General features: G+C 35.8%; 1 protein-coding gene across 5 annotated transcripts in view; it reads left to right on the top strand.

The window, feature by feature from the left end:
• The window catches only part of LOC112624583, a 33,302-nt gene that overhangs the window by 3,396 nt on the left and 17,229 nt on the right, over nucleotides 1-12,677 (top strand). For all 5 annotated transcript variants that reach the window (XR_003119430.1, XR_003119431.1, XR_003119429.1 and 2 more), the window contains exon 2: nucleotides 720-871. Coding sequence is in view for 2 of the 5 variants with exons in the window: in XM_025385328.1 (XP_025241113.1) it covers nucleotides 720-871 (152 nt within the window). In the remaining 3 variants the exon portion in view is untranslated. The remainder of the gene's footprint in view (nucleotides 1-719; nucleotides 872-12,677) is intronic.

The raw sequence follows: 12,677 nt of genomic DNA, 5'->3' as shown, positions 1-12,677 counted from the left end.
TTCGTATGTACTCACTCTCAGATAAAGTCAAGGTCCTCTATAATACAAAGAATTGTGTTAAAGTGGGATAAACCCTTTGTGCAGGGGCCAGATGGAAAGAGATCTAGGCATGTGCAGCAAAATCCTCTGGGAATAGAGGAGCAAGCATGAAGGGCTATTTCTAAACAGTTCTGCACTGGGAGGCTGATCTCCAACTTACAATTCATGAATAAGGTGATTGTGGAGAATAATAACCAAGAGGCTATCTGTGACAATAAGCAAACAGAACTCATATTTGCTTTTAACATGATTGAAAATTCTTATGAACATGAATGAGTGAAGCATAATTTTAAATGAAGGAAAATGGAGATAAAGGGTTCATGAAAAATATCGAAAAGTAAGAGGAAGAAAAAATAATAGAAAAGAGCAATTTTGGAAAATTGTTAATACGTATTAACAGTTTGCTATTTAAACTATTATTTACTTTATGTTAACTTTTTGTTAACATGTTTGCTTTTAAGACTATACAAGAAATAATTTAAACTTGGTCAGGTAGCATTATCCCAGAGATGAGTATATGTAATTAGAATTTTGAGATATTTATTCCAAAACATAGAGTGCTAAATGATGCTGTGACACAAAAATCAAAAGGAATGGAAGTGTTAATTGACATATTTAAAAATTGCTGAGCCACTATATTATGTAAGAATTATATTAAATATATATTTCTATTTTTCCAGGCTACTAGATGCAACAATAGAATTACCATATTGTTTTTCCTGGTTTGAAAGGACCAGATGGAAACAAACTGGGCAAGCCAATGAACGTCTCTGGGGATTATGGGAATTGAGTGTCTATGAAAACCATATTCCAGAAAAGAATATGGTCTTAGGTAAATGTTCTTATAATCTCCGTTCTCTAGAAAAGACGGTATCTCTGTTCTGCATCTTCCTCTTTAGGTGGACTGTCTAAAATATCAAGTGAATAATGACAAGCCATGTTTATCTGCACTGATTGAAATCTAGTATCATTCTTCACTCCTCAATTTACAGAACTGCTTATAATTGACTGATGAGCTGTCCCTGAGACAGGGCCATTTATAGTCATTACTGCACTCTAACTGGGGAGAAATGCTTTTAGAAAGTTCTAATTAGAGACTTTTTCTGTTATTTTTCTTATACATACATTCAAAAGAGGTACTGGAGAGTTTGTTTTGTTTTGGGAAGGGGCATGTGTGTAGCTCAATGTATTGTTTTTCTTCATACTTAAGTAAGTAATATGTAATAAAGCTTCTTTAAACTATAAAGAGTTACAGGCTCACAGGAGGAAAGAGAATAGTGTCATGTTTTGCCCTTGTTCATCATAATTATCAGCACTATAATAGAGACGGGGGTTGAAGGCTTTGATTATTAATAAATTCTATTTCTACTTAAAGGTCCTCTTCATCTTCAGTTCCTGTATGTTTCTCTGTGGAGAGTTCAGACTTTTAGAACCAGTATGCTTACAATGTTTTTACAGGATAAATACACTTGACCCTTGAACAACACAGGTTTGAACTATGCAAATCCACTTCTGTGTAGATTTTCTGCCACCTCAGCCACCACCAAGACATCAAGAACAACTCTTTCTCTTCCTCCCCCGTCTCAGCTTATTTAACCTGAAGATGATGAGGATGAAAACCTTTATGATGATGCTTCTCCACTTAATGAATCATGAATATATTTTCTCTTCTTTATGATTTCCTTAATAGCATTTTCTTTTCTCTGGCCTTATTGTAAAGGTAAGTATATAATACATATACAAAATATATGTGAATCAACTATGTTATCAGTAAGGCTTCTGGTCAACAGTGGACTATTAGTAGTTAAGTTTTCGGGGATTCAAATATTACACACAGATTTTCAACTGTGCAGAGGTCAGGGAGGGCATCAGCACTCCTAACCCTGGCGTTGTTCAAGGGTCAACTGTATAGTAGTATACACATTGAGCTTATTTCACTCATTAAAAATTGTAGTGAAAAATTATTCAAGTGGCTCAGTGTAGCTCATCTAGTGCAAACTTTGTAGCAATTTGAATGAAATCCAGGTCTCCTGACTCAGTCTCAAGTCCCATAACTTCAGAATTGACAGGGCTCATCTCAGAGGAGACAAACTCAACCAAAGAAACTTTTAACTGTGCCATCTTCGGTTAAATATAATTTAAACTTAATTTCCAGAATTAATGTTCAGCGTTGACCTTTCTTAGAAATAAAGCTAAGGAATAAAGTAAATAAACAGGGTTTTCGTATTTACAAAAATGAGAACAATTATTTGCAATTAAAGTAAAAAGCAAATTTAAAGAGTTTAAGAGAGCTCAAGTTGACTAAAAAATGTGCGATTTTTTGAAACTTAAAACAACCCCTATTCTATAACATTTATTTATGGTTCAAAAAGTATAAAGTTAACTCAAAAATACTGTGTTATTTCATGGATTAAGTTAAAATTGTGTTGCAAGACTCAGGAAACAAACCTCAGTTAACTAAATAAAGTAAAACACTGCCATCTGCTGACTAGAATGAAAAATTAGTGGGTGTTTTACCATCTGTAACTAGCGAGAGGTCTCTGTTAATTTATTCCATAACTCTTAAAGTATGCTAAAAAACACTATGCTGGGTGATACAAAATTACTCAGTCTCCTAGATGGACACCTAGGACTATACCCTATGCTACCGTATTAGTTAGGGTTCTCCAGACAGACAAAACCAATAGAATATAGATATAGATACAGGAGAGGGGATTTATTAGGGGAATTGGCTCATGCAATTTTGAAGGCTGAGAAGTCCCAGGACAGGCCGTCTGCAAACTAGAGACCCTGGGGTGCCAGTAGCGTGGCTCATTCCAAGTATGTAGGCCTGAGAACCCAGAGGGGAGCTGATGTGAGTCCTGATATCGAAAGGCTGGAGAGCCTGTCATTCTCATGTCCAAGGGCAGAAGAGTGTATCCCAACTTTAGGACAGAGAGACCAATTCACTTTTCCTCTGTTTTGTTCTGTCTGGGCCTCCAGCTGCTTGCATGGTGCCCACCCACATTGAGAGTGAATCTTTCCCACTTAGTCCACACAGACTCACACTCCAATTGCCTCTAGAAACACCCTCACAGACACACCCCAAAATAATGCTTTACCATTTATCTATATATTCATTAATCCAGTCAGGTTGATACCTAAAATTAATCATCACAACTAGCATGTGGTGGTGGTTGTTATCATTATTCGAACAGTTAAATCTGACCATAATCAGTAATGCAGCAATAATAGGGTTTAAATATAAATGAGGAAATAAAGTTATTATCTCGAAATTTTGAATCTAGAAAAATTTTACATTAAAACTTATTTAAGGCTGGGTGCAGTGGCTCACACCTGTAATTCCAGCACTTTCAGAGGCCAAGGCATGCAGATCACTTAAGGTCAGGAGTTTGAGACCACCCTGGCCACCATGGTGAAAACCTGTCTCTACTAAAACTACAAAATTTAGCTGGGTGTGGTGACAGGCACCTGTAATTCCAGCTGAGGCTGAGGCGGGACAATCACTGGAACCTGGCAGGCGGAGGTTGCAGTGAGCCAAGCCGAGATTGCATCATTGCACTCCAGCTGGGCTACAGAGCGAGACTGTGTCTCAAAAAAAAAAAAAAAAAAAAAAAAAAAAAAGACCTTTAAATTGTATAACTACAGTAAAATTAATTTGGAAAATAAAAAAATTTAAAGTTTAAGTCATGACCTAATTACTTCACTCTACAAATATTTGAGTGGTTACCATGCCAGAAACTAGATTGCCTGCAAGAGATATAATAAAAACCTACTGTCTACCTTTATGGAGCTCACAGTCTAGAGAAAGAGATAGATATCAACCAGGAATGATAGTGTCTTAAGAACTATAACAAGATGGTACAAGAATACCTCCTTCTGCTCTAGTGGGGCACACGAATTATTATCAACTCATACAAATGACAGTATAATAAGTATTTACTCCTGTCCTCAATTACTATAAATAATCCTTGGACTTATTCAAAGCTATATTTTGAGCTTTCTGTCTGAGTGGAGTTTTTGTTGTATTGCTTTACTCAGAAACCTCAAAAGGTTTATAACATTTCAATTTCTCCCATTCCCTGCATCAAATCCATTACCAAGTATTGCCAATTTTACTTCCAAATAACTCTCAAATATAAATAACTCTTCCCATTTTCTCTGGTACTACCCTACTCTCATATTTTCAACTGAGATAACCTTTTATCTAGTCTACCCACATTCACTTGAATCTCTTCCAATCCATTGTTTCCATTTACAAATTTTCAGTGGTTCTTGGGACCTGGCATAGTTGGCCAAACATCCACCTCTCTAATGTCAACATGAGCCATAATTTAATGCACTTTCTCTACTGCTATTACCCTGGCCTGTTCAGTCCCTTCTCCTTGACATGCTCCCTTTGCCACAGGGCCTTTGCACAGTCTATTTCCTGTCTCTATTCTTCATCTACTTGAACAATGTCTTCACTGAATTATCTAAGTCACAAATCCCACCATTAAATTTTTCATAGAACAACTCAATCTTCCTTCATAGCACTAATCAAGGATGCAGTTTTATAGTTTTTTATGTTATGATGTGGTTTATGCCTGTAAATTCAATGAGAACAATAACTGTGTTTTGACTCTTTATTGGTCCAGTTTTGGTAAGACCAGTTAACATTATAAAATTCTTCAATATCAGAGTAAAGAAGTTTTGAATCAAGCAATTGACACCTATCATAACTTAATGAAGTATACACATTTAACGGATGAATAAAATATGCTGGATTATTGATGATTCCAAACATATTTAATTTATAATTTTTTCCTGTTTATTTCATATAGGTTATGACAAGACTAGAAAACATATTTTTTTCTTTAACACTGGCTATTGGGCCCTGCTATCCTAATCAGAATGTGTGCTAATTTGAGGGCACTCTATCCTCAAGGCAATGTCATATTTGAGGAGCAACTGTGAATGAAGTCAAACATTGACCTAGTTTTTTTGACATCTTCTCTATCACTGCAATATTTTGTGTTTTCTCTTTTGCTCTTCCTTATCACTTGACATTTCTGCCACCATTATATAATCTTTAAAAATCAAGTTCCTTTTTTGCTGTTGTGCTTTTGAAACTTCCAGATGATGGGATGGGGTAGAGAGACACAATAACAAACAAAATAACCAAACACACAACCTACTTTATTTAAAATTTTTAAAGTTACTTTATTTAAAAATTTTCCTCAATAGCTTGGATTTATAGATAGAACCAGTCACAAACAAATAGAGTTATATTTACTTGCCTTATCAAGAAATTAAATCATTCTGAATTCATAGTGAGACTCTATAAAATCAATTATGTTATGTATATAATATCATTTATTTTCCTTAAAAAAATTTTTTTTAAAGTAGAGACAAGGTTTCGCCATGTTGTCCAGGTTAGTCTCTAACTCCTGGGCTCAAGTGATCCTCCTGCCTGGACCTCCTAAAGTGCTGAGATTACAGGCATAGGCCACCACTCCCAGCCTCATTAAAAAAAAAAAAAAAATCCAAGTTTAATGTAATGACATACTATGACGGTTAATTTTATGTTCAACTTACCTGGGCCATGAAGTACCCAAATATTTGGTTAAACATTATTCTGGGTGTGTCTGTGAGGATGTTTCTGGATGAGATCGACATTTGAATCAGTAGACCGAGTAAAGCAGCTTGCCCTCCCCTATGTGAGTGGACCTCATCCAATCTGCCCAAGGCCCAAATGGAGCAAAAAAAGTGGAGAAAGGGAGAATTTACTCTCTGCCTGACTGTCTTTGACTTGGAACGTCAGTCTTCTCCTGCTTTCATACTTGGACTCAGACTGGAACTATATCATCAACTCCCCTGGGTCTCCTGCTTGCCAACTGCAGATCTTACGATTTCTAAGCTTCCATAACCAGCTAAGTCAATTCGTTATGATAAATCTATGTATCTATGTATCTATCTATGTATTATCTACATATCTATCATATATCTATTATCAATCATCTATATATCTATCATCAATTATCTATCTATCTATCTATCTATCTATCTATCTATCTATCTATCTATCATCTATCTAATGTTCTATTTCTCTGGAGAACCCAGACTAATGCACATACCATGACATTAAATACTAACTATAATTGCATGGATTTTACACAATTTAAAGATAGCTATGTTGATTAATTTTGGTATTAAATTCCAAGTGATGCCAGTTGCAGTGGCTCACGCCTGTAATCCCAGCACTTTGGGAGGCCAAGGAGGGTGGATCACGAGGTCAGGAGTTCGAGACCAGCCTGACAAACATCATGAAACCCTGTCTCTACTAAAAATACAAAAATTACCTGGGCATGGTGGCAAGTTCATGTAATCCCAACTACTCAGGAGGCTGAGGCAAGAGACTCGCTTGAACCCGGGAAGTGGAGGTTGCAGTGAGTGGAGATTGCACCACTGCACTCTAGCCTGGGTGACAGAGTGAGACTCCATCTCAAAAAAAAAAAAAAAAAAAAATTCCAAGTGATTTTATCTTGTATCTCCCTCTGCCTATTTACAAAATAAGAATGAATATTTATGTACACACAGACACACACATGCCCACACACAAAAACACAATCCTTGGTCCTTTAAATATTTCCAAGTCTCTATTGTTCAGATGGGGGAAAAAAAATCTCCCAATCTCCATTTTTTTCCTCTCTGAAGTTTTTAAAAGAGTGTTCCATTTATACTTTATTTCTCCACTTAAATCTCTAATACTCATTCTTTAGTTACCTGTTACTAGCTTCCAACTTTACTACTCTGTTGAAACTGCTCTTACCAAAGTCATCAGTGTTCTCCTAATTCAACATAAAGCAGTATCTTCCATCTTATTCTAGAAGTTCTCTGTCCTTATTTTGGCAATTATGATTCTTCTTTTCCCTGATACTGTCTAGTCCCTTCTTCCTGGTTCCTCTCAAATTCTCTACCTGCCCCTTGCAGATAGTGCTCTAAGGTGACAGCTTCATTCTCTCAATCCTTTCAGTAATTCTAATGAATTCAGTTCTTTACACTGATTACATAAATTAATATCTCCAACCCAGACCTTTCTCAACACTTTCAGTCTCATATCCAGTTGCCTACTAGATACTTCATACTCAGTTCTCTAAAACTACAATTATCATCTTCCCTAAACTGATTCTTATTCCTATTTCCTCTATCTCAGATATAATAATCTTCATTTAACCTTCTTTCTTATGAATGGAAATACCAGTATAAAGAGCAATGTCTGTAACACATGCAGGTATAATAAATTGCATTATTGTTCACAAATATTTGCTGCCCATTCGTAAGAGATAGTTGTACTTTCCTGCCTATTGACATAGCTTAACTATGCAACTTACTAAATATAAGTGTAAATGACTGCATTACTTTCCAGCAGATACTTAAGAGCCAGAATATCGTTTGTCATGCTTTTTTTGCCCTATGCCAGACAACCAGCAGTATTCTAGATGCTCCATCAGCTTGGGTGCTGGTATGAAGGTGATGTGGTACAGAGCTGCAGCCAACCTGCAAGGAAATAGTAGCGTGACTGAAAATAAAGCTTTGAAGTTGTAATGACTGAAATTTGGGGATCATTTGTCAACACATCCAAAAGCCAATACTGACTGATCTGAGGCTGGAAAAGTTTTAACCACAGAATTGTATTTTCATCTATATATAGTCATGACAGGTAAAGGTCAACAGAAAGACATTCTCAAATATGCAAAGGCTATGAGACAACCTTTATGTAATTTTTAAAATGCCTTAGATATTTCTCCAAAAAGTGAAATATGAAACAAAATTAAGAGAGAGTGAAAATTAAGGGTTTGAAATGAAGAACTGCAAGCATTGAAACTTGGTAAAAAGGGAGCTGAAAATGGCTGTAAATTTGCTTATAAACTAAATACAACGATCGTATAAACATTGAATAAGGAAATATATATAATATTAATGTAATGACACTTTGGATCTAGATTCCATGTTATATTAACAAAGACTGAAAAGTTGGAAACGGAAAAAGTTAACTAAATTTGCCCAGGCATGGTGGCTCACTCCTGTAATCCCAGCATTTTGGGAGGCGGAGGCAGGTAGATTGCTTGAGCCTAAGAGTTTGAGACCAGCTGAGGCAACATGGTGAAACCCCGTATCTGTTAAAAAAAAAAAAAAAAAAAAAAGCTTTGTATGGTGGTGTATGCCTATAGTCCCAGTTACTTGCGATACTGAGGTGAAATTTACAAAATTCATTATATTAAATAGAATTCAATATAGAATATTTTACTTTCAATTCTGAGTATTATAGAAGTAGAGGTTAAATAACGATGTTAAAATTCTTAAAGATAGTTTATAGAGGCTTTTAAAGATGGCAAGATAAAAATATTTTTAAAGGTTTGATCCTCCCCCTTGAAACTTACTAATACTGAAAAAATAAAAAATAACAATGTAGGAAAAACAACCAACCAAACAACCAACTTCATCTTCAATGAAACAAGGAAATTATACAACCCTAAGTTACAAAAAAGGAAGCAGCAATAAAGTAAAATGAGGAAAGAGGCTGATTGCCAAGAACCAAAGCATGCCTTCTCCAATCGCGAGCAGAACAAAGATTTCTCTCAAAGGAAGAGAAACAATCCTGAAAAATTGTGACTAGAGTAGCAAAATCTGAACCTGGGGGAACCTCAGAAGTGGAATGTCTAGTTTAAAGGAGAGGTGGAACTAAAGAAGAAACCAGGCTGGTATGTCAGCTCTACAACCTTCAGCCTATTCTGTGAGCCACGGAGATTGCTAGAAGTAAAGCAGAGTGAGGAAAGGAAGAGAAGAACCAGAAATCTCGTGTCACTCTTCACTCCTATGCAGAATTTTTTGTCAGTAACTCATTGACAAGCACCATGTCTCTGGGCAAACACTAGTTATAAGGAAGGCAAGGAAAATAACTAGCTAGCTATTACAGTTTCTGTATTAGAGACAGGCAAGGGAAAAGGATGAGTGAATCTATAATTTCTATTACTACGAGAAAAAAAGAAGACAGAATGTAAGAATATATTTTAAAAGGAAAAAAAGAACATAAATAAACTGCAGAAGAAGAGCATACTATGCAAGGTAAATTACCTACTAAATATTCCAAGAGTTAAAATAAATACTTCCTTGTAATCTCTGTAGTGGGTTGAATAGTGTCTCTTTCTAATTATGTTTACCCAGAACCTTAGAATGTAATTTTTATTAAGAAATAATTCTTTGAAAATGCAATTAGGAAGATGTGATCCTACTGTATTAAGGTGTGCCCTAAATCCAGTGACTGGCATCCTATGAGAAGAGGAGAGGACATATGGAGACATACGTAGGAAAAAAGGTCATGTCACAGTGGAGGCAAAGATTGGGGTGATGCAGCTACAAACCACAGAACACCAAGGATTTCTAAGAGCTGCCAGAAGCTTAGGAAAAGGCAAGGAATTTTCTGCCCTACAGCTTCCATGGGGAACATAGCCATGTCAAAACCTTAATTTCAGAATTCTAGCCCTGAGAATTGTAAATCAATAAATTTCTTTTGTTTTAAGTCAGCCACTTTGTTATGGCAGCCCTAGGAAACTAACACAGTCTTCAAGAAATTACATACAACGTCACTGTGGTGGGCAGACTCTAAGATCACCCGCCATAACCCTTGCCTCCTGGTGCTCAGATCCTTGCATCCTCTCCTGGACTGTGAGTAAGACCTATGATTTATTTCTAACCAATAGAATACAGTGCAAATAGGAAGGGATGATGATTTTGTGCATGTGATTACATCACATAAGATTGTAGCCTATCGTGATCCTGGCTGGCTTTGAAAAAGCAAGCTACCATATTCCCAGATGTCATAGGAAGACAGCCACAGGGCAAGAGAGCCACATAGGAAGAGTGCAGCCTCTGGTCAATAGCCAACAAAAAATTGAGCCCTCAGTGTAGTAGTCTGCCAGGAACTGAATTCTGCCAGGAACGATGTTGAGTTTGCAAGCAGATCCTTCAGTTGAGCCTCAGATGAGACTGCAACCCCAGCTAACACCTTGATCGCAGCCTTGTGAGACCCTCAAAGTAGAAGACCCAGCTAAGTGATGCTCAAACTTCTGACCCATAGAAATTGTGAGATAACACGTGTGTGGTCCTAAGCCACTATGTTAGTGATAATATTGTTATGGAATGATAGAGAACCAGTACAATGTCCTTTCTAGAAGAAGACCTCTAACAAGAGAATGAAGAGTTCAATAAAAAAGTAAGGCATCCGAAGAGGAAAATGTGGAGATAAAAGAGCTCAGAAAATTAATGGAAGAGCTAAAAATGGTAGGAGAATAAATAGAAGAAAAACACATGATTGAATACACAATCTAAAGAAATCACACAATACACAATAAAAAATGACAGTGATATAAAAATCATATTTAATATGGGGGAAAAGATACGCATGCCTTTCATATAGGCATAATGAAATAAAATAGATTTGAGGAAGAGATAGAAATTGAGAAAGAAAATAAAGCAAACAAAATTAAATAAATAGTAAAAAAAAAGAAAAAAGTACAAAATACATTCTGGAATTGAAGACCAGATTTGCAGATTTAAAAAGCAAACTCCGTCTAAGAGAAAAAGTGATTCAGAATCATGTCAGCAAAACATGTCCTGGTGCAATTTTGAATTTTAGGAATAAAGACAGAATTTTATGAAAATTTTATGCAGAAAAGCAAGTAGCATTCCATTAAAAAAGAATCAGGTTTTACCTGGAGTTTTCCATAGTAATAGTTTAATGCTAGAGAACAGAAAGAATGTCTACAACATTCTGAGGGAAATAAAATGTGACTTTAAAATTTATCCCTAGACAAGTTTTCCTTCAACTACAAAAACAAAAACACATATTTCCAAGGGTAGAGAATTTGAGGGGATACATTGCCTGTAAGTGCTACTTTTAAAAAACCATGTCAGTGGAATTCAATCAAATAAGAGATGTATAGAAACATAGAATACAAGAATAAAGAAACTAGGGAAAAAGAATGATAATGAATACAATTCCTTTAAGTATAAAATCACAACTAAAACATGTCAAGAATTTTGACTGCAAAATAAAATGTAAATGTTATTAATCTCGACATTATGAACTTAGTAAGTAATACAAATCTGGGAGAGATTGATGGAAGAAACTGTAAGTGCACAAACCTCCCAGTTTTCCATAGCCAAAAGGAGAGGCTAGTAGAGGAAACTGTTAGTAGACAACTCTCCCAGGCTTCCACAGTCAAAAGGCTGTGGATATAGCATAATTTACACATGCAGTCTAAAAAGAGCACTTCCAACCTTTTAATGTTTATCTTATCTATAGAGGAAAGTTTCAGAAACTTATTTTTTGTGGTAAAGAAACATTTACTTCAAGTACACCAATTCTTTCAGCTTTACTTCAGTTTCTTCTTTCATTAAATTAGATTTTAAGTGAACATAATTAAATTAGCCAGGTGTGGTGGTGCATGCCTGTAATCCCAGCTACTTGGGAGGCTGAGGCAGGCAAATTGCTTGAACCCAGGAGGCGGAGGTTGTGGTGAGCCGAGATCACGCCATTGCACTCCAGCCTGGGCGATAAAGCAAGACTCCATTAAAAAAAAAAAAAAAAAAGTGAACATAATTACTAAAAAGAATAATAAAATAAAAATCCTTCAATCCCATTTTATATGATTCTATTTGCATAATTAAACATACAGAAGTGAAATTATGGTAAACAAAGTTTAGTGATGGTTGTTTTGGGGCTAAAAGGCTAGGAATAGAACTTGCAATCCCCTCTGAATTTTGGGAATTGTTTAGATTGTTTAATGATAAATGTAGATCACTTTCAGAAAACTAATTTTTCTTTCATATAAATCTTAAATTAATTACAGTCACACCTCATTTTATTGCACTTAGCTTTATTTCACTTTGCAGATATTGTGATGTTTACAAATTGAATGCTTGTGGCAATTCTGAGTCTAAAAGTCTATTGGTGCCATATTCCCAACAGCATGTTCTTACTTCATGTCTCCGTGTCACATTTTGGTAATTCTCAAAATATTTCAAATTTTTTATTATTATTATATTTTTCTGTGGTGATTTGTGATCAGTAATCTTTAATGTTACTGTTGTAATTGGCAGTGTCAGGAACTTTGTCCAGAGATGATAGTGAATTTAATCAATAAATGTGTGCGCAGTTTCTGACTGTCCACCAGCTGGCTGATCCCCGAGTCCATTCCTTTCTTATTGGGCCTTTCTATACCGTGATACACAACAGTATTAAGATCAGGCCAATTAGAAACCCTACAATGGCCTCTAAGTGCTCAAGAGAAAAGAAGAGTCACACATTTCTCCCTCTAAATCCAAAACTAGAAATGATTAAGCTTAGTGAGGAAGGCATGTTGAAAGTCGAGATAGATTCAAAGATAGGCTTCTTGTGCCAAACAGCCCAGTTGTGAGTGAAAAGAAAAAGTTCTTGAAGAAAACTAACAGTGGTTCTCCAGTGAACACATGAATGGTGAGAAAGTGATAATGCAGACAGTTTGCTGATAATGCAGACAGTTTTAGTAGTCTGCATAGAAAATCAAACCGGCTACGACATTCCCTTAAGCCAATGCCTAGTCCAGATCAAGACT

Source organism: Theropithecus gelada, chromosome 5 (assembly GCF_003255815.1).
Source record: "Theropithecus gelada isolate Dixy chromosome 5, Tgel_1.0, whole genome shotgun sequence".
NCBI classification, from domain to species: Eukaryota; Metazoa; Chordata; class Mammalia; order Primates; family Cercopithecidae; genus Theropithecus; species Theropithecus gelada.
This window is presented reverse-complemented; position numbering and strand designations above follow the sequence as displayed.